General features: G+C 38.9%; 2 protein-coding genes across 5 annotated transcripts in view; one reads left to right on the forward strand and one right to left on the reverse strand.

The window, feature by feature from the left end:
- Nucleotides 1-26,873, reverse strand: part of Ppt2 (palmitoyl-protein thioesterase 2) — a 529,716-nt gene that overhangs the window by 365,416 nt on the left and 137,427 nt on the right. The window lies entirely within an intron of this gene.
- Nucleotides 1-26,873, forward strand: part of LOC128686216 (corrinoid adenosyltransferase MMAB) — a 31,812-nt gene that overhangs the window by 1,523 nt on the left and 3,416 nt on the right. For all 4 annotated transcript variants that reach the window (XM_053773046.2, XM_053773048.2, XM_053773047.2 and 1 more), the window contains exons 2-5: nt 915-1,110; nt 5,409-5,540; nt 11,876-11,997; nt 15,604-15,731. In XM_053773046.2, coding sequence (XP_053629021.1) covers nt 935-1,110; nt 5,409-5,540; nt 11,876-11,997; nt 15,604-15,731 — 558 coding nt within the window. In that variant the 5' untranslated portion in view covers nt 915-934. The remainder of the gene's footprint in view (nt 1-914; nt 1,111-5,408; nt 5,541-11,875; nt 11,998-15,603; nt 15,732-26,873) is intronic.

The raw sequence follows: 26,873 nt of genomic DNA on the forward strand, positions 1-26,873 counted from the left end.
TTTTTTGGGAAATTACAATTATCTTGCATAGTAACATGCAAATTACCTAGCAGCAGCCTAATAGATACAGTAAAAATTGTAAACTATTAAATGACTCATAACAGTTGGCTAGTACCCAAGTGCCTACTTGTTAGATAAACAAGAGCAACAAGTGTAAGGAAACACACCCATAGATAGTGTGTGAAGGTTTTTCATATGTGAGAAATAATTGCAACCACTTGACCAAACAGGATTTTTTCTAGAATTCCCCTTTCCCTTCTGCAACACATTAAAAGTTATATATTCAATAGCACTTGATAATTACCAATTATATACGTAGTTCATGTTAAAACTTGAAGACACATACAATGAATTGTAAATTTTAACAGGCAAACTTTTATGAAAATAATAATAAATGAATTTTTGCCCTCTAGAAGGTGCTTGTAGCATACTCAGGGTCCTAATCCTGCCTCTTTATCTTCAAGAGTGACTAGAGTTATTCATAAGCCAAACCTTTTTTATTTGTTTTAGGAGTAGTAGCACTCTGGGTTCGGAGGATGAGTGCATCCCCTATGACAAATGGAAGTCATTTGATTGTGAATCATTACTTAGTGAAAGTGTGGAAATGATACCTTCCATGATTAGGGGTACCTTGATAAGTCATAAAAAAGTATGGTAACTTAAACTTCATAATTCCGATCTCCCCCACGACTGCATTTTTCTCCATTTTTTAATTTTGTGCTTATTCTTTTCTTCTGTACAATGCATCGTATACAGAATTGTGTTATAAAAATTAATACATATAGTATTCTATGAAATATATTATATTGAAAAATAAAGTTCAAGAGTTCATAAAATACACCTTTACGTACTTAATACTCAGGACTATACATACTTTTTAAATGTTGTAATGAATACATTCTTAAATATTACAGAGGCAGTTTTGAAAGCTTGAATGTTACAGTGCTACCAGGTTTTAAAGATAAGGGACATCATGCAGCTGCAGACTCTAGTAGGTTTAACAAGAGTGGCCATCAACATCTGGCCTGAAACTGCATATGGTTTGAGACATTTCTTGCAAATGAACAAGAAATCTCCACAATTAGTGTACAACTTCATACGTCCATATTGGTAAGCATTTCCCTACAGTATTTCTTAGTTGTCAGTTGTTTCTTACTGTACTGTTAAGGGTTTAGCACTTTTATTGAATATAATAATGTTTAATTATACAGTAAATTTTTACAGTGTGGCTTCACATTGTGCACTTTTTTTTTTTTGCAACATGATTGAAAAAGTGCAACCAAAAATTTTGATAGTACATGAGTCTTGGTATTACATGTCATTAAGCATTAAAGCACCATACACAAAATTTGGGTATGACAAGTCATGGTACACAACTCTTAGTCTCTGGATATTAACCATGGCACCCAAGGTGAATACTAGTGATGAAGAAAGTGTGAAGAAGAGAATAAGTGTGAATCTTTGACTTTATTGAAGAAAATATTCTTAGAGGTGGTCATTTTATGGAAACTATTAGTGATTTGTGTGCAAATGATATAACCATTCATACAATTAAGACATAATAGAAAAAGAGAGCTTGTGCATTAAGTAGTGAAGATTGTCACCTGCTCAAAGAGAATGTCAGAGAAGACATTACAGCTAAACAAAATGGAAAAGTTACTAAATGTGTGGATTGAGGTAAAACCAAAAAAGGCTCCATTTAGTGCTCAGATGATAGGTACAGATCCTGGTTGTGCTAATGTATAATGCTGTGTGAAAAGCAATGTGAACCTTTTACAATAGTGTAGGTTTAGTGCTGGATGGTTTGAAAGTTTTAAATAATGAAATGTCTTTATGACATAATGTTCTAATAGCTCTGTAAAACACTGCAGGATAACACTTACCATAATGTATGTCTTTATGACAGTTTTCTGATCAGCTCTCTAAAACATTGCAGGATAATGCATACCATAGATACATTACAGAATACTTAATCACTTTGATACAACCGTGGCTCCCTTTGTGGATAACACCTGAATTTGCATGATGGGATTATCCATCAAAGACTGTTAGACTCCAAGCGGACATCACCCAAATCTTTAAATGGGCCGCAGAAAACAGTATGAAGTTCAGTAAAGAGAAATTTTAATTACTCCGATATGGAAAACTTGAGGAAATTAAAATTATTGGAGTATAAAACAAGTTCCAACCACACAATAAAGCGAAAAACTAATGTGAAGGACCCGAGAGTGATAATATCAGAGGATCTCAATTGCAAAGATCACAACAATGTATCTAAAACATTTGCTAGGAAAATGATAGGATGGATAATGAGAACCTTCAAAACTAGGGATGCCAAGTCCATGGAGATTCTCTTCAATTTGCTTGTTCTATCTAGGCTGGAATATTGCTGTACATTAATGGCCCCTTTCAAGGCAGGTGAAATTGCAGACCTGGAGAATGTACAGAGAAATTTCACAGCATTCATAAGTACAATAAAGTGCCTAAATTACTGGGAATGGTTGAGGTCCCTTGATTTGTATTCCCTGGAATGCAGGCAAGAAAGATACATGATAATATATGCTTGGAAAATCCTAGAGGGACTAATCCCAAATTTGCACATTAAAATCACTCCCTATGAAAGCAAAAGACTTGGTAGGAAGTGCAACATCCCTCAATGAAAAACAGGGGTGCCACAAGTATGCTAAGAGACAACACAATAATGTCAGGGGCCCAAGACTGTTTAACTGCCTCCCAGCATACATAAGGGGAATTACCAATAGACCCCAGACTGTTTTCAAGAAAGTGCTGGACAGCCAACTAAAGTCAATAGCTGACCAGCCAGGCTGTGGTTCACATGTTGGTTTGTATGTGGCCATCAGTAACAGCTTGATTGATAAGGCCCTGATCCACTGTGAGGCCTTGTCACAGACTAGGCCATGGGGGGCATTGATCCCTGGAACCCTTTCCAGGTATACTCCAGGTATAACCATCAGCTACCAATAACTACATTCACATCAACACAAGAACCGCATCCGTCAACCTCAGCACAGTAAGTTCACGTCAGTCCCCTCCACACACTTTCATTTCAAGATGAAAGTACTGTCAGAATGTAAGGCAAGTTATACCTTAGTAAATATTTACCAGGCACAATAGAGAAAAATTGTCTAGCAAATACAGTACAGGAGGGTCCCACACACAAACAGCAGATTAGGTTCTGGGCTACTGATGTAAAGTGAAACATTGCTGCTGGTGCTCCTGCTGCTGCTGCTGCTGGTGGTGCTGCTGCCACTGATGCTGCTGCTTTCTTCTTTCTTGTTTCTTGTTTCTTCTCCTTATTCTTTCAAATGCATATAAAAGTCTAATAACATGTTTACACTATCATACATTAACACTTTGACTGTTTCAGCCGTATATATACGTCTTACGAGCCAGTGTTTTGGATGTATATACGTACATGTATACTCAATAATTCTAGTGGCTTCAAATCAAACAGGAGAAAACTGGTAGGCCCACATGTGAGAGAATGGGTCTGTGTGGTCAGTGTGCACTGTATAAAAAAAATCCTGCAGCACGCAGTGCATAATGAGAAAAAAACTGACCATGTTTTTGTATTAAAATGCCAAATTTGAGGTGTATTTTTGTATAGTATTTATGATTGTATTCCGTTTTCTTGGTCTCATTTGATAGAATGGAAAACATATTACGATGAAAACGACCTTGAAATTGAGCTCTAAGTAGCGGAAATCTTCGATTTTTACCAGTGTTCAAGAGTAAGCAAATCACACTATACGTCCAATACATGTCAACTGAGGAGTCTAATATTCTTTCACTAGCGCACTGATATTATTTATACCATTTTTACAATAATGCAGTAGTCTGCATGACTGTAAATCTTCTATTTTTTGTGTGAATAAAAAATCAAAATAGAAAGCAAGAGTAATATAAGAGGGGCCTTGAGACGTGACTAATGAACAGAGGATATGTTATTTCAGTGCCAAGAATGTCTGCATTGCTTATTCTGGACTCTATTTTGAAATTTTTTTTACTTTGCATGAAATAGGCCAAATTGCCAATTTCTGACCACTTTATTGGGTAGTTGAAATTGGTAAATGGGCAGTTTCTTGTACTCAGTTGATAGAAAAAATGGAGTTCTAAAGAAATAGCTATGAGTTTGGTTGACTGGAACAATGGAATTAGCCTAAAATTGGGCTCAAAGTCGGCAGCGAAATCACCGATTCATATATATCGCTGAAATTGCTAACTTCGTGGGATCGTAATTCTGTAAGTTTTCGATCAAATTTCGTACTTTTGGTGTCATTACCATCGGGAAAAGATTCTCTTTCATTTTATAAGAAAAGTAATTTTTTTTTTTTTTTTTTTTTTTTCAAAAATTTTGTGACATAGAATGACAGTTTCAGAAATGGGCTTGTGACAGTCAAAGGATTAAATGAGGAATAGGTTTAATTGAAGACTGCTGCATTAGTGAAACTCTGTAAAGCAAAGCGCTGTAAAGCAGGGCCCTCCTGTATGTTCATAACTTCATGCAAAACAATTTTAAATTGCACAATGATTTTTAGGAATGTAACCTGCATGTTATGAGGCATTATGTATTTGTTAGTCAATATTGTTTTTAAAATTCATCATACTGCACAATGTTATGTACCAAGATGGTGTCTATTCTGGTTTTACATTGTTAGTCTGTAATGGGAATTACTCCTTTGACAATAACTGATAAGTGCTAAAATATATATCTGGAGAGAGAGATTAATTTGCCATTTTGTAACAAATTCGTAATTTAAGCTTCCATGTACGTATAGTGCTAAGTTTAGTGTTTGGAAAATGTTGTATCTGAGTTTTCTAGATAAAAGGGCATGTCTAAATTAATAAATAGGCAGAAATGCAAAAATTGAGTTGTATTTTTCAGGCTTTAACTGAAGTTCTCAGCAGACATAAATGTGGAAAGTACGTGGATTATATAGGAAGACATAAAAGTGATAACCTTGGTTCCAAATATTGGTTGTACTTCTGAGCACTTCATCTCAAGTTCAGATCCAGGATATAGATAACCTGACATGAATACTCAACACTCCGAGTCAGAGGTTCAGGTGATAACCTTTATACCCCCTTAAATAAACAATATACTAAACACATTGGTGTATCTGCTGAAGAGGATGTCAGTTGGAGGTTGAAATATGCAGCTCAAATTTTGTGTTTCTATCTTATGAGCTTATTCAAACACTGACAAGTATTCATTATACAGCCTCTCCTCACTTTATGTATTGTTTCTGAAAGCAATTTACCCAGAGGTTCATAACAGCAGTTGATAATTTTGGAAAGCCTTTGTCAGTTGTCTGGGCTTCATCAGTCAAATCCAAAATTGTGAAATCAAGATTTATTAAATTGAAGTTTAACTTCATTCTTTACAGCAGTGACTTCAAGATCTATACAAAAACTGGGGACAAAGGAACTTCAAGTCTTTATACTGGGGAACGTCAACGAAAAGATGGCCGTCTTTTTAATGCACTAGGAACGGCTGATGAACTTTCTTCACATATTGGGTAAGACTGTATGTTGATTAAGCAACTGTATAGTAAACTTCATAATCCTGTATGTGTATAAGCATACTGTATTTAAGAAACTTTTCACAATATTGAAACAGTATGAAGCAAATTTTTTATACAGTAGTGTGCATATTAACTCGTAAATGGTCCAAGGAGATAAGATAAGATTTCGTTCGGATTTTTAACCCCGGAGGGTTAGCCACCCAGGATAACCCAAGAAAGTCAGTGCGTCATCGAGGACTGTCTAACTTATTTCCATTGGGGTCCTTAATCTTGTCCCCCAGGATGCGACCCACACCAGTCGACTAACACCCAGGTACCTATTTGCTGCTAGGTGAACAGGACAACAGGTGTAAGGAAACGTGTCGAAATGTTTCCACCCGCCGGGAATCGAACCCGGGCCCTCCGTGTGTGAAGCGGGAGCTCTAGCCACCAGGCCACCCAACCAGGCCACCCAGATCTACGTTCACATGTGTAGTGCTCCAAAAGTAGATCTACGTTTTTTTTACATATTTTCAAATATAACAAAAAAAATACGTAGATCAAAGTTTTTTACACGTTTTCAAATATAAAAAAAAAAAAATCTACTTTTTTTATATACTATCAAATGTTGAAAAAACCTATATATATACGTTTGGACCGTTTACGGGTTAATTGGGACACTGATGAAATAAGACATTTGGAAAACAAATATTTATTTGAAAAATACATTGATATAACAGATAATTAACTTAATAAAAGATATGACTACCCTTTGCTTTTGTAAGCCTTGCTACATGCTTTGGCATAGAATCGACCAATGTTGAACACATTTTGGCAAGTTCATCATGGTACCAGGTCCTAAATTTTAACAGCAGCCATTAGCTACTGCACAGTTGGACAGTCTTGTTTTGCAATCCTGCGTTTGGTTATTGCCCATAGATTCTCGATTGGATTGAGGTCAGGAGAGTTTCCAGGCCAATTTAGAACTCTTAGCCCACTCTCTTCCAAGAATTTCAGCATTTTTCTGGAAGTGTGGCATGGAGCAATATCCTGCTGGGAAATGCCTTTTCTATCAGGAAAATCTCTGTGCACAACAGGAAGCAAATAAGTTGCTAGGATTGCCTTGTATTTGTCATTATTCATCGTTCCTTCAACAGTAACAAGCTGTCCAGGGCCTTTAGCAGTAAAACTACCATAAAACATCATTGTAGGTGGGTGCTTTGGCGCTTGTTGAATGTGTTCCTTCCAAAGAGGTTTGCCTTTGCTCCATCTCACTACCACTAATGTATACCCATGCACTTCAAATTACTCCTCATTTGAAACTATAACTTTTCATTGTTCATCTCTCGTCCATCCCTTATGATCGAGTGCCCACCGCAGCCATTTTTTCTTCACAGAAGCAGTCAATACTTGTTTCTTTACTGCCTTTGTGGCAGTTCTGCCAACTTCAAGGAGCCTTCGTCAAACACTTGAAGAATCAACATTTACGCTAGCTGAAGCCAAATCTCTCTGTAGGGCTTTGCTGGTTTTCTTTTGAGCTTTCACCTGTACTTAACTCAGTGGTGACCTGTACTTAACTTAGTGGTGATCTGTACTTAACTCTGTGAAGAAGTGTCTTGTGTGCTTCCGTGGACTGAACCAAGATGCCCTCCATCGAGCAACTTTACCAGCAACTTAAGGAAGAATTGAGGGCAGCGAAGATGGAGATACGGCGATTGACCGAGGAAAACAAGAGGATTCGTAGTAGTCCTCCTGTTTCGAGTCCTCAGGTCAAGAAGGGATCGTGGTCAGTGGCTGGACAGCAGGGGACGATGAAGTTGACGATCAAGAAGACGAATGGAAAGCCAGAAACGATGAAGAAGAAAGAGACTGCTGTGGAAACTCCTGTGGAAACCTCCAACGCATTCTTGGTGCTACCCGACGAATGTGAGTCGACTACTGGGATCGTCACGACGAACGACAACAAGGAAGGTAAGAATATTGTTGTTGTTGGGGATAGCCAGGTTAGATACATGGATAGGGCATTCTGCTTGAAGGACAGGAGTAGGAGACAGAGGGTATGCTTTCCTAGGGCTGGGATGGAGGACATTGTTAGCCGGCTTGACAACATCATGAACGGTAATGGGATCAATCCTATTATTTGCCTCAGTGCTGGAGGCAATGATGTAGGCAAGCGTAGAAGTGAGGATTTAGTTAGAAAGTTCAGGACAGCTATAGACATAATTAGGAGTAAGGGGGGGGCGCCCTGTTATATGTGGCATTTTGCCAAGAAGAGGTGTTGGTAATGAATGGTTGTCCAGAGCAATTGGTATTAATTGTTGGCTGGATAAACACTGTAAGGATAATGCAGTACCATTCATTGACAACTGGGACAACTTCTATGGCCGAAATGACATGTATGCCAGGGATGGGGTTCACTTATCCAGGGCAGGTGTGGGTTTTCTTGCTAACTCAGTTGAGGGGGTTGTTAGGACTTTAAACTAGGATTAGCTAGAGGTATGGGTTTAGAAATGATAAATAATGAGTATGGATATATTGACTTATGCTCTGATATTAAGAATCTTAATAGTAACTGTCATGGAGTAACTCTGGGTAATGATAATTTCAGAAATTGTGTAAAAACAAAGATGAATAGGAAAAATGTGCAGAAGAAAAAACATATGATGGTATTTTATGCTAACAGTCGAAGTGCAAGAAATAAAATTAATGAACTACGTTTGGTAGCATGTCCTGGGAACTTTGATATCATTGCATTAACTGAAACGTGGTATGATTTAAAGAGTCGGGATATGACTGCTGAGTGTAATATTCAGGGATTTAAGTTGTTCAATGTGGATAGATGTAATGGGAAGGGGGAGGAGTTGCATTGTATGTTCGAGAAAATATTAATTGTTGCATAAAAACAGGTATAAAAATAGATGGAGCAGTAACAGAGTCTTTTTGGGTAGAGTTCGTGGAGGGTCAAGAAAAACTAATTCTAGGTGTAATATACCGACCTCCAGGCTTGGATCACGATAGAGGGAGACTTCTTTGGGACGAAATTGTTAGGGCTTCTGGACACAGTAACATAGTCATAGTAGGGGAGTTTAACTTTAGTCAAATTGACTGGAATTCTTTGACAGGTAATCTAGAGTCCAGTGACTTTATGGAAACAGTTCAGGACTGTTTTCTGAAACAGAGCATAACTGAGCCTACCAGGGGTAATAATTTGCTAGACCTAGTCTTGTCAAATAAGGAAACACTCGTGAATAATCTGGAGATCACTGAAGAGCTTGGCGCAAGTGATCACAAATCCATCACTTTTAGCATTAATTGGGAATGCAAGAATAATGATAATACAGTAAAAATCCCTGATTTTCGTTCTGCCGATTATAATGGACTTAGGGAACATCTGTCTAATCTTGATTGGGGTTATCTAACTAATGATTTTATTGACGATAATCATACTTATGAATATGAAGGGATCTGCTTTTATGATTGTTTTCTTAATAATGTACACAGTGCCCAGAGTATATACATTCCCCAGAGAGAAATTAGGTCTAATAATAATGATCCCAAATGGGTTAACAGGAGGCTAAAGCATCTATTAGGGGAGAAAAGGGGAATTTATAGGCGCATCAGAAGAGGAGAGGTTAACCTTACTGACCAATATGTTCAGCTTAAAAGAGAAGTAAAAAAGGCGATTAGAAAGGCTAAACGTGACTATGAAATTAGAGTTGCTAATGAATCAAAGACTAATCCAAAGGGGTTCTTTCAAGTGTATAGGACGAAGGTGAAGGAAAAAGTACGACCTCTGAAAACTGGGAATGGACAGCTGACGGATAATGAACTGGAAATGTGTTCCTTATTTAATGACTATTTTTTGTCAGTTTTTACACAGGAAGATGTAAATGAGATTCCAGTAATTAACAATTATTTAGTTCCTGATGAATTTAAGTTAACTAATATTACTGTCACGAGGGACATGGTTATTAAACAGATAGACAAACTGAAACAAAATAAGTCCCCGGGACCCGATGAGTTGTTTTCCAGGGTACTTAAGGAATGCAAGATGGAGCTTAGTCAGCCATTAACGAGTGTATTCAATGCGTCCATCCTTACCGTTGTTGTGCCAGAGTTGTGGAAGATGGCTAATGTGGTTCCTATATTCAAATCAGGGGATAAGTCCACTCCTTCAAATTACCGTCCAATAAGCCTGACATCTATAGTGGGCAAGTTATTAGAATCAATTATAGCTGACATTATCAGAAGTCACCTTGAAGAGCATAACTTGATAAATGAATCTCAGCATGGATTCACGAGAGGTCGTTCCTGCCTGACAAACTTACTGACGTTCTTCAGTAGAACATTTGAGGCAGTTGACAGAGATAAGGAATATGATATTGTTTATTTGGATTTTAGTAAAGCCTTCGATAGAGTACCTCACAAGAGACTCTTAAGAAAAGTGGCAGCTCATGGTATAGGAGGTAAAGTTCTAGCATGGATTGAGGCATGGCTTACCAATAGAAAGCAGAGAGTTACCATTAATGGAGTGAAATCTGAATGGGGATTAGTCACTAGTGGCGTTCCACAAGGATCAGTTTTAGGCCCTCTCTTGTTCATAATTTAAATTAATGACCTTGATGAAGGGATTACGAGTGACATGAGTAAATTTGCTGATGATACAAAGATAGGCCGTATAATTCACTATGAGGAGGATATCAATGAACTCCAGGACGATTTGGACAAATTAATGTCTTGGTCTGAAAAATGGCAGATGAAGTTCAATGTGGATAAGTGTAAGGTACTTGCCCTTGGTAATGAAAATAACCCTCGAAGCTATAATCTAGGTGAAGTAGAGCTTGATCATACAGAATGTGAAAAAGACTTGGGAGTCATGGTAAGCAGAAATCTAAAGCCAAGACAGCAGTGCCTTAGTGTGCACAACAAGGCCAACAGATTACTTGGATTTATCTCAAGAAGTATAAGTAACAGAAGTCCAAAAGTTATTTTATAGCTCTATACATCACTAGTGAGGCCTCATTTGGATTATGCTGCTCAGTTTTGGTCTCCTTACTACAGGATGGATATAGACTCGTTAGAGAACATACAGAGAAGAATGACTAAAATGATTTACTGTGTAAGGAACCTCCTGTATGAAGATACTCAAAGCCTTAAATCTCCACTCTCTGGACGGGCATGAACAAGGGAGATATTAATAAAGTACTGAGGGTGTCGAACCAGGTAAGAACCAGGAATAATGGATTTAAGTTGGATAAATTTAGATTTAGAAAGGACATAGGTAAGTACTGGTTTTCTAACAGAGTTGTAGATGCGTGGAACAGTCTTCCCAGTGGGGTGATAGAGGCTAGGACCTTGGGTAGCTTTAAGAAGAGACTGGACAAATATATGAGTGGGAGGGGCTGGGTTTGATTGGTGTCATTGGGTACGGGAGTTATTTCCAGGGAAGCTTTAGGTAGTAGTCGTTTTGATAAGAACCGGCCTCGCATGGGCCAGTAGACCTTCTGCAGTGTTCCTCCATTCTTATGTTCTTATTTCTTATGATAACTTTGTCATCGTGAGGTATTGTCTTGTGTTTTCTTCCACATCTTCCTAGACACAGTGCTCCACAATCACCAGTATCATTAGCTCTCTTCATAATCCAACCAACAGTTGACTTTGCTTGGCTCAAATTTATGGCAATCTGTCTGATACTCAAATCAGCATGTTTTCTAAGAGCTACAATACTTGCATGCTCCCTAGGTGTATCATCCATCATAAATTTTAGCAGTAATCATGAGCTGAAGAGAAGAATTTAGCAAAGCCACATTCACTGACTGAGCACATTTGCAGGCATAGCTTTACAGAACAACAGCTGTTGTAGCACTAACAAGAGTAGCAGGGTAACACTACAGCTGGATGGTTGCCAGAAGTCGGTAGCAAACTCTTCTGAAACGAAAAGAACCCAAATTTCATTAATTAAGCCTGAGACTTAAGACATAATATAAGATAATCACAAAATTTGCTGATTAATTTGCACACTACTGTACCTGTCGGCCATCTCCCAATAGTTGTCTTGCCAGAAGTGCAAAGCCATCACAATTCATATGACCTCCTGGTCATATGAGTCTCCTCAAGGAAGATTCCTTGATACTAGTAATGGGCTCTGGTTCCAAGAAACTGGACCTGATCTTCCCTTCCTTGGATTGAACTTAATTGCCTCCCATTTCCCCAGATGTTGTATGACTCCTATGTGTTTAATGATTCCCCATAAATGTAATAATACTAATATCATCAGTCATCGTCTACTAAAAATGCAGTTTATGTGGATTATAAAAATATTTAAAACTTGTTTCGCTGGTCTTCTTTAGGCTAGCTAAAGAATATGCGCAAGAGAAGAACCATGAGTATGCAGATCAGTTGGAGAGGATTCAGTGTATCCTTCAGGACATTTCCAGCCTTCTAGCCACACCTCGGCCCCAGTATGCTATTGGTAAGTTTTTGTCTATATAGCAGAGTTGCAGTTGTACATAGTCTTCCCAAAATGCTGCATGTCTTAGCAGAATGAACATAATGAAAACTTTAACTCATTTTTCTTGGAGCTGATAATGAACCTTCATTTTGTCTTCAACTTTTCTTGGTTTTGTTTAGATAAGACTGTGGAACCAGGCGTATTTCTATGCTTCCAGTGTTACTCTTTCATGGATTGCATTCGTCTGGGGGACATTCCAGTTTTAAGCAGTTTAAAGCTTGTATGAAGAGTTGAAGCCTTCATTTTAGATCACCAAGATAACCATCATTTCTTTATTTTACTCACTTCCATAACCTTCCTGATCCTTCATCCTGTATTATTACTTTATTTTTTTTAGCACACCAGCAGCCTCCCACCGAGGTAGGGTAACGCGACAAAGGAAAACTTTCACTATTGTTTAGTCACTGTTTTGCCAGATGCTCACTGATCACACAGTTCATCTGATCTCCAAGCCACAGCATCCCCACCACTCATTCAGTGTGTGGCACTGTACTTCACACCTCAGGGTTCATGGCCAGACAACCAGTTGTCCTTAATTTCTTCATAAATCTTACCTTGCTCACATTCCCTTCCGTCAAACACACTCGCACAAGCCTGTTGGATGTCCAGGCCCCTAGCACTCAAAAACCTCTATTACCACTTCCCTCCAAAATTTTGTAGAATGACACCTACCCGTTCTTCCCTCCAACCCAGATTATTATTATTATTATTACAGTTTGGCCATTGCTAATCCAGCAGTCAGTTGTCCGGTTCCATCAGTAATCTGGCACTAATTTCAGCTAGCATAATTTCAAATTTCATCATTGCACTGACGCAGATTTCATCATTATACTGTCTCAGAAATTGTGCATATGGTTGTAAATCCACAGCAGCAAGCCAGTGGAGGAGAAAGCAGTGATGAAAATGAGGAAAATGTAGCAGAAAGAGAGTTTGTGATAGGTTAATTAAGTGTATTCTAACCTAACCGCACTATAATCCGGCAAACTCACTAATCCGGCACACTACAGGTTCCAATGATGCTGGATTAGTGATGGCTGACCTGTACTACTATTATTATTTTTTAATTCAACAGCCATCTCCTGCCAAGGCAAAGTGACCCAAAGAAAGCACATTTACCAACATTCATTCACTTGCTGGCATCACAGTCAGATTATTACTACTATTATTATTGTTATTAAATTTTTTATTAAGTACCTCAGAAGGGTACATTTAAGTTGTTGACTTTATTTTTTTCCTGGGTAAAGGTTAATGCTGCTATTTAGGGGGATATCCTGGTTGCCCAGACAACCACCTTCAAAGCCCAGGCTACTAATATGAAACATTTTTGATCTGTCATCTGTCATCATCCTGTTTCAGTAGTATGTCTTTCATTCTATCAAATGAGACCAAGAAGCTGCTAATAAAACCACAAAAACAATAATCCTGCCCCATGCAGGGCAGGATTATTTTTTTTATACTGTACACCTTCACCGGGCAGACCCATTCTCTTACATCTAGGCCAAAATTTACTGCTCACAGCTTATCTGAGTGAGCTGAGCTCATTACATAGAACTACATGAGGGATCCTGGCGTTAACCCTTTCACTGTTGGTCCCGTAATATTATGGCTTGCAGGCCAGTGTCGGTCCTGTAATACTACGCCAAAATTGTAATGGCTTCCAGTCTTGCAGGAAATAGCTGATAGGCCAACACATGAGAGAATGGGTCTGAGTGGTCAATGTGCGCAGTATAAAAAAAATCCTGCAGCAAGCAGTGCATAATGAAGGAAAAAAAAACAAAACATGTTTTTGGTTTAAAACAGTGACTTTGCTGTGTATATTTGTATGGTATTTATAGCTGCATTCTCATTTTCTTGGTCTCATTTGATAGAATGGAAGATATATTACAGAAATAGAGCTGATTTTGAATGGTTTACAAACTAAAAGTACCTTGAAATTGAGCTCAAAATAGCAGAAATGTTCAATTTTTGCTGATGTTCAAGAGTAAACAAATCATGTCATGCATCCAATATGCATCATCTGGTGGGCCTAATATGTTTTCACAAATGTTTAGTAATGTTTAGTTTAGTGTTTAGTAGACAAATGAGGAAGGACTTGCCACACCACTTGCTCTACTGTACAAGAATGTAGTTTCCTTGGCAATATCCATATCTGTACTTGGCATGATAGAAGAACAAGGTATACTGTATTTATATTTGGCAAGATAGGAGAACAAAGCATATGAATATAGCAGTTTTCATACATCTTCGGTTTTAATGTTGCAAAGGTATCTGATAAACTTATTAAATTCTGCCTTCTGAGCATACAACTATTGTATTACTGATCACTTACTCTGTAGTTCAGGCAGACAGTAACTGACCTTATTCATTTTACATAAGAAAATGCAGCATTGTAGTTTGTGTATACAGCCTCTCCTCACTTAGCAATGTACTTATTTACCGACGACTCAGACTTAATACGGGCTCTCTGACCAGTGTGCGTACCTAAATAACGTATATTAGAGCTGATTTCCTCTATTCTGTTTATTACAATATACAGTATGCTATTAGCATTTAAAAATTATACTAAAAATGTTATAAATGGTGCGAAGGTGACATTAAAACAATATCAGAGATGGTTGACAAACCCACTACCATTATAGTATGCTTCTTAGAAGGAAAGTGTTACCGTGATACATACAAATTGAAAATAATTTCAAAGTGAAATTTTTACTAACATTATTTTGGCAGAATGATCTCTTTATCTTGCTCAGTTTTAATGACTATATTGTATACAGTGTAACCTCGGTTTTCGTTTGTTGTGATTTTCGTCGAATTTGGTTTTCGACTACTTTTTTCATCAAAATATTGTCGTAGTTTTTATTCATCACCTCAGTTTTCATTCACCTTACCGAATGTGTTTGTCTGCTCACACCCACACAAAGCATCCCACGTATGCATTCTGAGTCAGTTTGGATTTGTTTCTCATCGAGTGAACATTACCCCGTGCATTCATACGAAACATTTCATAATAATCTCTTTTTTTTTTTTGTGCTTGTTTATCGAGTGCAACTGCTAAATAAGCCACCATGGGGCCAAAGAAAGTTCCGAGTGCCAGTCCTTTGATAAAGAAAGGAAGAAACACAATAGAATTCACTGGTGGTAGAGGGTGGTAGTGATGGTGGTAGAGGGTGGTAGTGGTAGAGGGTGGTAGTGATGGTGGTAGAGATAACCTCTCCTCCCCCTCCCCTCCTCACCGTCTTCCATATGCCAACAAGAGTCTTCAATAAAGGTAAAAATGATTTAAGTGTTTATTTATCCATTTCATTAGTGCTTTATATTTATTTCTCATTGTTTTCTGTATGTAAAACTATAGTTATTCTCTATAAAATGTATTTTTTGTTAATATTTTTGGTTGTCTGGAATGGATTAATTAGATTTACATTATTTCTCGTGGGAAATATTCCTTCAGTTTTCGTTGAATTCGGTTTCGTCAGACTCTCTGGAACAAATTAAAGACGAAAACCGAGGTACCACTGCACTGATAATAAACATTTTTTATTTGATAAAATTAGTCTGTTTTCATTACAGATGACCCAGAGAAGGAGGCACGCATACGAGAGAAACTTTCTTTCAATCCACGTCACATTATAGAATTAGAAGAGTGGATAGATAAATATAGCTCTTTACTTCCACCCCTCACCAATTTCATTTTACCTGTAAGTTGCTTGTACCTGTATAATGGAATGGAATAGTTCTGTGTTTATGCACCTTAATTGAATGTAGTGTACATGATTTATAATCTAACATTTTTATAGTCTTCCTTTATTTTTTTTTTTTCCAACAAGTTGGCCTTCTCCCACTGAGGCAGGGTGACCCAAAAAGAAAGAAAATCCCCAAAAAGAAAATACTTTCATCATCATTCAACACTTTCACCTCACTAATACATAATCACTGTTTTTGCAGAGGTGTCCAGAACACAACAGTTTAGAAGCATATATGTAGTTGGGGATTTTAATGCTAAAGTGGGTAAAAATGTTGTGGAGGGAATAGTAGGTAAATTTAGGGTGCCAGGGGTAAATGAAAATGGGGAGCCTTTAATTGAGTTGTGTAGAAAGAGGTTTGGTAATAAGTAATACATATTTTATAAAAAAGAGGATAAATAAATATACAAGGTATGATGTAGCACATAATGAAAGTAGTTTGTTAGATTGTGTATTGGTGGATAAAAGGTTGATAGGTAGGCTCCAGGATGTACACGTTTATAGAGGGTCAACTGATGTATCAGATCATTATCTAATTGTAGCTACAGTTAGAGTAAGAGGTAGATGGGATAAGAGGAAAATGGCAACAAGTAAGAGGGAGGTGAAAGTATATAAACTAAGGGAGGAGGAAGTTCAGGTGAAATATAAGCAACTGTTGGCAGAAAGGTGGGCTGGTGCAGGTATGAGTAGTGGGGGGGTTGAAGAGGGTTGGAACAGTTTTAAAAATGCAGTATTAGAATGTGGGGCAGAAGTTTGTGGTTATAGGAGGGTGAGTGCAGAAGGAAAGAGGAATGATTGGTGGAATGATGAAGTAAAGGGTGTGATAAAAGAGAAAAAGGTAGCTTATGAGAGGTATTTACAAAGTAGAAGTGTTATAAGAAGAGCAGAGTATATGGAGAGTAAAAGAAAGGTGAAGAGAGTGCAAAAGGAGAGCTGATGATAGAGTGGGAGAGGTACTGTCAAGAAATTTTAATGAAAATAAGAAAAATTTTTGGAGTGAGTTAAACAAGTTAAGAAAGCCTAGGGAACAAATGGATTTGTCAGTTAAAAACAGAGTAGGGGAGTTAGTAGATGAGGAGATGGAGGTTTTGGGTAGATGGCGAGAATATTTTGAGGAACTTTTAAATGTCAACGAAGAAAGGGAGGCAGTAATTTCATGCACTAGCCAGGGAAGTATACCATCTTTTAGGAGTGAAGAAGAGCACGATGTGAGTGTGGGGGAGGTGCGTGAGGCATTACGTAGAATGAAAGGGGGTAAAGCAGCTGGAACTGACGGGATCATGACAGAAATGTTAAAAGCAGGGGGGAACATAGTGTTGGAATGGTTGGTATTTTTGTTTAATAAATGTATGAAAGAGGGGAAGGTATCTAAGGATTGGCGGAGAGCGTGTATTGTCCCTTTATATAAAGGGAAGGGGGACAAAAGAGATTGTAAAAATTATAGAGGAATAAGTTTACTGAGTATACCAGGAAAAGTGTATGGTAGGGTTATTATTGAAAGAATTAGAGGTAAGACAGAATGTAGAATTGTGGATGAGCAAGGAGGTTTTAGAGTGGGTAGGGGATGTGTAGATCAAGTGTTCACATTGAAGCATATATGTGAGCAGTATTTAGATAAAGGTAGGGAAGTTTTTATTGCATTTATGGATTTAGAAAAAACATATGATAGAGTGGATAGGGAAGCAATGTGGCAGATGTTGCAAGTATATGGAATAAGTGGTAAGTTACTAAATGTTGTAAAGAGTTTTTATGAGGATAGTGAGGCTCAGGTTAGGGTGTGTAGAAGAGAGGGAGACTATTTCCTGGTAAAAGTAGGTTTTAGACTGTCACCATGGATGTTTAACCCTTAAACGGTCCAAAACTTATATATACGTTCACTCGCGCAACGCCCCGAATATTTTGAAAAAAAAAAAAAAAAAAACTTTTTTTTATATAGAAAAAAGAACACCTTTTTCTAAGTGTTATAGAATAAAAAAAAATTTTTAGGGTCAGTACTTACCGAGATATGAGGCCGAGAAGTTGGCACTGGATGCTCATGTGAAAGCAACATCGAGTCCTGCTGCTTGCAGAAGTGTTGCCGATATACCTTCTTTTTATTTTTCATATTATTTTATATAATTTTTATGTTCTCATAATTACAATTTGTAGTAGTTCTTGTCATTTTAAAACCAATCTTTGTTCTGACACTAGTATTAGGTACTGAAATTGTACTCAAATTGTCACAAACACACTGACAGGTGGACATCTACACCGGCCTTGGTCATTTACTATTGTCTTGGAATATAAACAAAGTATTTATAGGTCCTAGCAATGTTTTGGATATGTGGAAGTATATAATAATAATGAGGAGGAGGAGGAGAAGGAGAAGGAGGAGAAGGAGAAGGAGGAGAAGGAGAAGGAGAAGGAGAAGGAGGAGGAGAAGGAGGAGGAGAAGGAGGAGGAGGAGGAGAAGAAGGAGGAGGAGGAGAAGAAGGAGAAGGAGGAGGAGAAGAAGGAGGAGGAGGAGGAGAAGGAGGAGGAGGAGGAGGAGGTGAATAATAATAATAACACATAATAATAATATTAAGTAATAATAATATGTAATAATATGTGTCCCTTCAAGCATGAAAAACAGTCCTCCCCTGACAGTGACATGATAAGGGGAGATAACATCTGATAAGAGCTGATGTTTGACGAGTGTAAACGAGAGTGTGGGAGGGTGCAGCTGATAAGAAAAGATTAGATGACCATCCCCCTCCCTTTGTTTTTGCTGGTACACAAACATTTCTGTCTGTCTATTTGTCTGTTTGTCAAGCTCCCTGTCTATCTGTCTATCCATCTAGCTCTGTCTCAGAGAGAGCCACAAGACTGCATCATCATCTTTACTCACATCTTCAAGCAGAGTATAGCACTTTAGATTTTTTTTTTTTTTCAACAAGTCGGCCGTATCTCACCGAGGCAGGGTGACCCAAAAAGAAAGAAAAAATCCCCAAAAAGAAAATACTTTCATCACCATTCAACACTTTCACCTCACTCACACATAATCACTGTTTTTGCAGAGGTGCTCAGAACACAACAGTTTAGAAGCATATATGTATAAAGATACACAACATATCCCTCCAAACTGCTAATATCCCGAACCCCCTCCTTCAGAGTGCAGGCATTGTACTTCCCATTTCCAGGATACAAGTCCGGCTATATAAAAATAACCGGTTTCCCTAAAACCCTTCACTAAATATTACCCTGCTCACACTCCAACAGATCGTCAGGTCCCAAATACCATTCGTCTCCATTCACTCCTATCGAACACGCTCATGCACGCCTACTGGAAGTCCAAGCCCCTCGCCCACAAAACCTCCCTTACCCCTTCCTTCCAACCTTTTCGAGGACGACCCCTATCCTTCCTTCCTTCTCCTACAGATTTAAATACTCTCCATGTCATTCTACTTTGATCCATTCTCTCTAAATGACCAAACCACCTCAACAACCCCTCTTCAGCCCTCTGACTAATACTTTTATTAACTCCACACCTCCGAATTTCCACACTCCAAATTTTCTGCATAATATTTACACCACACATTGCCCTTAGACAGGACATCTCCACTGCCTCCAACCGCCTCCTCGCTGCTGTGTTCACAACCCCAGCTTCACACCCATATAAGAGTGTTGGCACTACTATACTTTCATACATTCCCTTCTTTGCCTCCATAGATAACGTTTTTTGACTCCACATATACCTCAACGCACCACTCACCTTTTTTCCCTCGTCAATTCTATGATTAACCTCATCCTTCATAAATCCGTCCGCCGACACGTCAACTCCCAAGTATCTGAAAACATTCACTTCTTCCATACTCCTCTTCCCCAGTTTGATATCCAATTTCTCTTTATCTAAATCATTTGATACCCTCATCACCTTACTCTTTTCTATGTTCACTTTCAACTTTCTACCTTTACACACACTCCCAAACTCATCCACTAACCTTTGCAATTTTTCTTTAGAATCTCCCATAAGCACAGTATCATCAGCAAAAAGTAACTGTGTCAATTCCCATTTTGTATTTGATTCCCCATAATTTAATCCCACCCCTCCCAAACACCCTAGCATTTATTTCTTTTACAACCCCATCTATAAATATATTAAACAACCATGGTGGCATTACACATCCCTGTCTAAGACCTACTTTTACCGGGAAGTAGTCTCCCTCTCTTCTACACACCCTAACCTGAGCCTCACTATCCTCATAAAAACTCTTTACAGCATTTAGTAACTTACCACTTATTCCATATACTTGCAACATCTGCCACATTGCTCCCCTATCCACTCTATCATATGCCTTTTCTAAATCCATAAATGCAATAAAAACTTCCCTACCTTTATCTAGATATTGTTCACATATATGCTTCAATGTAAACACTTGATCTACACATCCCCTACCCACTCTGAAACCTCCTTGCTCATCCGCAATCCTACATTCTGTCTTACCTCTAATTCTTTCAATTATAACCCTACCGTACACTTTTCCTGGTATACTCAGTAAACTTATTCTCCTATAATTTTTACAATCTCTTTTGCCCCCCTTCCCTTTATATAAAGGGACTATACATGCTCACCTCCAATCCCTAGGTACCTTCCCCTCTTTCATACATTTATTAAACAAAAGTACCAACCACTCCAACACTATATCCACCCCTGCTTTTAACATTTCTGTCATGATCCCATCAGTTCCAGCTGCTTTACCCTCTTTCATTTTACGTAATGGCTCGCGTACCTCCCCCACACTTACATTCTGCTCTTCTTCACTCCTAAAAGATGGTACACCTCCCTGGCCAGTGCATGAAATTACCGCCTCCCTTTCTTCCTCAGCATTTAAAAGTTCCTCAAAATATTCTCGCCATCTACCTAATACCTCCCTCTCCCCATCTACTAACTCCCCTACTCTGTTTTTAACTGACAAATCCATACGTTCCCTTGGCTGTCTTAACTTGTTTAACTCCAAATGTTTTTCTTATTTTCATTAAAATTTCTTGACAGTGCCTCTCCCACTCTATCATCTGCTCTCCTTTTGCACTCTCTCACCACTCTCTTCACCTTCCTTTTACTCCATATACTCTGCTCTTCTTATACTTCATCATTCCACCAATCACTCCTCTTTCCTCCTGCCCCCACCCTCCTATAACCACAAACTCCTGCCCCACGTTCTAATACTGCATTTTTAAAACTCGTCCAACCCTCTTCAAACCCCCCCACTACTCTTTACACTAGCCCACCTTTCTGCCAATAGTCGCTTATATCTCGTCCGAACTTCCTCCTCCCTTAGTTTATACACTTTCACTTCCCTCCTACTTGTTGTTGCCACCTTCCTCTTGTCCCATCTACCTCTTACTCTAACTGTAGCTACAACTAAATAATGATCCGATATATCAGTTGCCCCTCTATAAACATGTACATCCTGGAGCCTACCCATTAACCTTTTATCCACCAATACATAATCTAACAAACTACTTTCATTACGTGCTACATCATACCTTGTATATTTATTTATCCTCTTTTTCATAAAATATGTATTACTTATTACCAAATCTCTTTCTACACATAGCTCAATTAAAGGCTCCCCATTTACATTTACCCCTGGCACCCCAAATTTACCTACTACTCTCTCCACAACATTTTTACTCACTTCAGCATTGAAATCCCCAACCACAAGTACTCTCACACTTGGTTCAAAACTCCCCATGCATTCACTCAACATTTCCCAAAATCTCTCTCTCTCCTCTACACTTCTCTCTTCTCCAGGTGCATATACGCTTACTATAACCCACTTTTCACATCCAGCCTTTATTTTACTCCACATAATCCTTTAATTAATACATTTATAGTCCCTCTTTTCCTGCCATATCTTATCCTTCAACATTATTGCTACTCCTTTAGCTCTAACTCTACTTGAAACCCCTGACCTAATCCCATTTATTCCTCTCTGCTGAAACTCTCCCACCCCCTTCAACTTTGTTTCACTTAAAGCCAGGACATCCAGCTTCTCATTCATAACATCCACAGTCATCTCTTTCTTATCATTTGCACAACATCCACACACATTCAGACTTCCCACTTTGACAGTTTTCTTCTTCTTATTCTTTTTTAGTAATCTTTACAGGAAAAGGGGTTACTAGCCCATCGTTCCCGGCATTTTAGTTGACTTTTACAACACGCATGGCTTACGGAGGAAAGATTCTTATTCCACTTCCCCATGGATATAAAAGCAAAAGTAATAAGACCAAGAACTATTAGGATAAAATCAAAGAAAACTCAGATGAGTGTGCATAAATAAACGTGCACATGTATGTGTAGTGTGACCTAAGTGTAAGTAGAAATAGCAAGACATAACTGTAATCTTGCATATTTATGAGACAGACAAAAGACACCAGCAATCCTACCATCATGTAAGACAATTACAGGCTTTCGTTTTACACTCGCTTGGCAGGACGGTAGTACCTCCTTGGGTGGTTGCTGTCTACCAACCTCCTAGGTAATTTATACTACGTATACTTGTATTTATGTGTACCTGTGAAACAGAGATAGACAAAGACAGATTGAAAGAGATAGAGACAGATAGACAAAGAGACAGGTAGATGGAGACAACAGATAGAGATAGACAAAGACAGAGATAGACAGATGGAGATAGAGATCGACAGACCCTAAACTTGGGGTTAAGATCACTTTCCTCTTAAAATGAGAAGTGTTAATATGACATTACATCAGTGAATCCTTGGTGTTTGCCGCACTGTTTGCTCTAGCTGGTGCTCAGTTTAACTGGTGTTCCCACAAGGTACTAAGTGGTCCCAGATTTTTTTAATGCTGCGCACACTGAGTGTTAAGACCAATTCTATGCTGACCAGGCATCTCAGGCCAATCGTGCCAAATTTGGAGACAGGAAAAATAAAACCTATACATATACCTTTGGGGTGCTACGCAAGTGAACGTATATATACGTTTGGACCGTTTAAGGGTTAATATACGTATTTATAGATGGGGTTGTAAAAGAAGTAAATGCTAGGGTGTTCAGGAGAGGGGTGGGATTAAATTATAGGGAATTAAATACAAAATGGGAAGTGACAGTTACTTTTTGCTGATGATACTGTGCTTATGGGAGATTCTAAAGAAAACTTACAAAGGTTAGTGGACGAATTTGGGAATGTGTGTAAAGGTAGAAAGTTGAAAGTGAACATAGAAAAGAGTAAGAGTTGACGTGTCAGCAGATTGATTTGTGAAGGATGAGGTTAATCATAGAATTGATGAAGGAAAAAAGGTGAGTGGTGCGTTGAGGTATATGTGGAGACAAAAAATGTTATCTATGGAGACGAAGAAGGGAATGTATGAAAGTATAGTAGTACCAACACTCTTATATGGGTGTGAAGCTTGGGTTGTGAATGCAGCAGCGAGGAGGCGTTTGGAGGCAGTGATGTCCTGTCTAAGGGCAATGTGTGGTGCAAATATTATGCAGAAAATTCGGAGTGTGAAAATTAGGAGAAGGTGTGGAGTTAATAAAAGTATTAGTCAGAGGGCTGAAGAGGGGCTGTTGAGGTGGTTTGGTCATTTCGAGAGAATGGATCAAAGTAGAATGACATGGAGAGCGTATAAATCTGTAGGGGAAGGAAGGCGGGGTAGGGGTCGTCCTCGAAAAGGTTGGAGAGAGGGGGTATAGGAGGTTTTGTGGGCGAGGGGTTTGGGCTTCCAGCAAGCGTGCGTGAGCGTGTTAGATAGGAGTGAATGGAGACAGATGGTATTTGGGACCTGACGAGCTGTTGGAGTGTGAGCAGCGTAATACAGTGGACCCCCGGTTTACGATATTATTTCATTCCAGACGTATGTTCAGGTGCCATTACTGAACGAATTTGTTCCCCTAAGGAATATTGTGAATTAGATTAGTCCATTTCAGACCCCCAAACATACATGTACAAACGCGCTTACATAAACACACTTACATAATTGGTCGCATTGGGAGCTGATCGTAAACCGGGGGTCCACTGTATTTAATGAAGGGATTCAGGGAAACCGGTTATTTTATGTAACCAGACTTGAGTCCTGGAAATGGAAAGTACAATGCCTGCACTCTAAAGGAGGGGTTTGAGATACTGGCAGTTTGGAGGGATATGTTGTGTATTTTTATACGTACAGTGGACCCCCGGTATTCGATATTAATCCATTCCTGAGAGCTCATCGAATACCGAAAATATCGAAAAGCGAATCATATTTCCTCATAAGAAATAATGGAAATCAAATTAATCAGTGCAGGACACCCAAAAGTATGAAAAAAAAAAATTTACTACATGAAATATTAAGTTTAATGCAATAGAATAATTACAATAACAATAAAATAATTGACACTTACCTTTAATGAAGATCTGGTGATGATTGATGGGATGGGAGGAGGGGAGAGGTGTTAGTGTTTAGAAGGGGAATCCCCTTCCATTAGGACTTGGGGCAGCAAGTCCTTTTCCGGGGTTACTTCCCTTCTTCTTTTAATGCCACTAGGACCAGCTTCAGAGTCACTGGACTTCTGTCGCACAACATATCTGTCCATAGAGGCCTGTACCTCTCGTTCCTTTATGACATTCCTAAAGTGTTTCACAACATTGTCAGTGTAATAGTCACCAGCACGGCTTGCAATAGCTGTGTTAGGGTGATTCTTATCAAAGGTTTGCACTTTAAGCCACATTGCACACATTTCCTTAATCTTTGAAGTAGGCAACTTCTTCAATTTCTCTATCCCCTCCTCCGAAGCAGTTTCCTCAAGTGTGGCCTCTTGCTGTTGAAGATGATCTATCAGCTCATCAGTGGTTAGTTCTTCATTGTCCTCCTCCACCAACTCTTCCACATCCTCCCCACTAACCTCCAACCCCAAGGACTTTCCCAATGCCACAATGGATTCCTCAACTGGCATAGGATTCTCAGGGTTAGCCTCAAATCCTTCAAAATCCCTTTCGTCTACACATTCCGGCCACAGTTTTTTCCAAGCAGAGTTCAAGGTCCTCTTAGTCACTCCCTCCCAAGCCGTACCTATAAAGTTTATACAGTTGAGGATATTAAAGTGATCCTTACAAAACTTTTTTAGAGTCAGTTGAGTTTCTGAGGTCACTACAAAGCACCTTTCAAACATAGCTTTAGTGTACAGTTTCTTGAAGTTGGAAATGACCTGCTGGTCCATGGGCTGCAAGAGAGGAGTGGTATTAGGAGGCAAAAACTTGACCTTAATGAAGCTCATGTCCCCACAAAGTCGCTCTGCCAAGTCTGTAGGATGACCAGGGGCATTGTCTAATAACAGGAGGCACTTAAGGTCTAATTTCTTTTCAATTAGGTAATTTTTCACAGCGGGGGCAAATGCATAGTGTGACCAGTCATAGAAAAAGTCCCTAGTGACTAATGCCTTACTGTTTGCCCTCCACATCACACACAAATTAGCCTTGAGGACACTGTTTTTCCTGAACACTCTGGGAATTTCAGAGTGATACACCAATAAAGGCTTCACTTTGCAATCACTACTAGCACTAGCACACATTAACAGAGTAAGCCTGTCTTTCATAGGCTTATGTCCTGGGAGTGCCTTTTCCTCCTGAGTAATGTAGGTCCTGCTTGGCATTTTCTTCCCAAACAGGCCTGTTTTGTTGCAATTAAACACTTGTTCAGGTTACAAGTCTTCACTGTCTATGTAATCCTTGAATTCCTTCACATATTTTTCAGCTGCTTTTTGGTCTGAACTGGCAGCCTCACCATGCCTTACTACACTGTGTATGCCACTACGATTCTTAAATCTTTCAAACCAACCTTTGCTGGCCTTAAATTCACTCACATCAGCACTAGTTGCAGGCAATTTCTTTATCAAATCGTCATGCAACTGCCTAGCCTTTTCACAAATGATCGCTTGAGAGATGCTATCTCCTGCTATCTGTTTTTCATTTATCCACACCAATAACAGTCTCTCAACATTTTCTGACACTTGCGGTCGCTGTTTCGTAATCACAGTTGCACCTTTTGCAAGAACAGCTTCCTTGATTCCCGTTTTCCTGGTCACTATAGTAGAGATGGTTGATTGGGGTTTATTATACAACCTGACCAGCTCCGACACACGCACTCCACTTTTGTACTTTGCAATTAGCTCTTTCTTCATTTCAATAGTCATTAGCACCTTTTTTCTCAAAGGGTTGGCACTAGAAGCTTTCTTGGGGCCCATGGTGACTTATTTTGCAGAAAGAAGCACCAAAAACAGTGATAATATGGATAATATGGAATGTACCGAATGTATCCTTAGATGCACGCACACTGGCTGGCTTGTAAACACTGGCACACACAGGGCAGTTCAGGCCATACGTGGACACGTCTTGTACGAATCGTATCGAATACCGGGTTTTCGATCAGATACCGAGGCAAAATTTTTGCGATATAATGCATCGAATACCGGGGGTCCACTGTATATGCTTCTAAACTGTTGTATTCTGGGCTCCTCTGCAAAAACAGTGATTATGTGTGAGTGAGGTGAAAGTGTTGAATGATGATGAAAGTATTTTCTTTTGGGGATTTTCTTTCTTTTTGGGTCATCCTGCCGCGGTGGGAGACGGCCGACTTGTTGAAAAAAAAAAAACACAACATATCCCTCCAAACTGCCAATATCCCAAACCCTTCCTTTAAAGTGCAGGCATTGTACTTCCCATTTCCAGTATTCAAGTCCGGCTATATAAAAATAACTGGTTTTCCTGAATCCCTTCACTAATTATTACCCTGCTCACACTCCACCTCGTCAGGTCCCAGATACCATTCGTCTCCATTCACTCCTATCTAACATGTTCACACACGCTTGCTGGAAGTCCAAGCCCCTCGCTCACTAAACTTCCTTTACCTCCTTCCTCCAACCTTTTCGAGGACGACCCCTACCCCACCTTCCTTCCCCTACAGATTTATACGCTCTCCATGTCATTCTACTTTGATCCATTCTCTCTGAATGACCAAACCACCTCAACAACCCCTCTTCAGCCCTCTGACTAATACTTTTATTAACTCCACACATCCTAATTTCCACACTCCCAATTCTCTACACAATATTTACACCACACATTGCCCTTAGA

Source organism: Cherax quadricarinatus, chromosome 9 (assembly GCF_038502225.1).
Source record: "Cherax quadricarinatus isolate ZL_2023a chromosome 9, ASM3850222v1, whole genome shotgun sequence".
NCBI lineage: Eukaryota > Metazoa > Arthropoda > Malacostraca > Decapoda > Parastacidae > Cherax > Cherax quadricarinatus.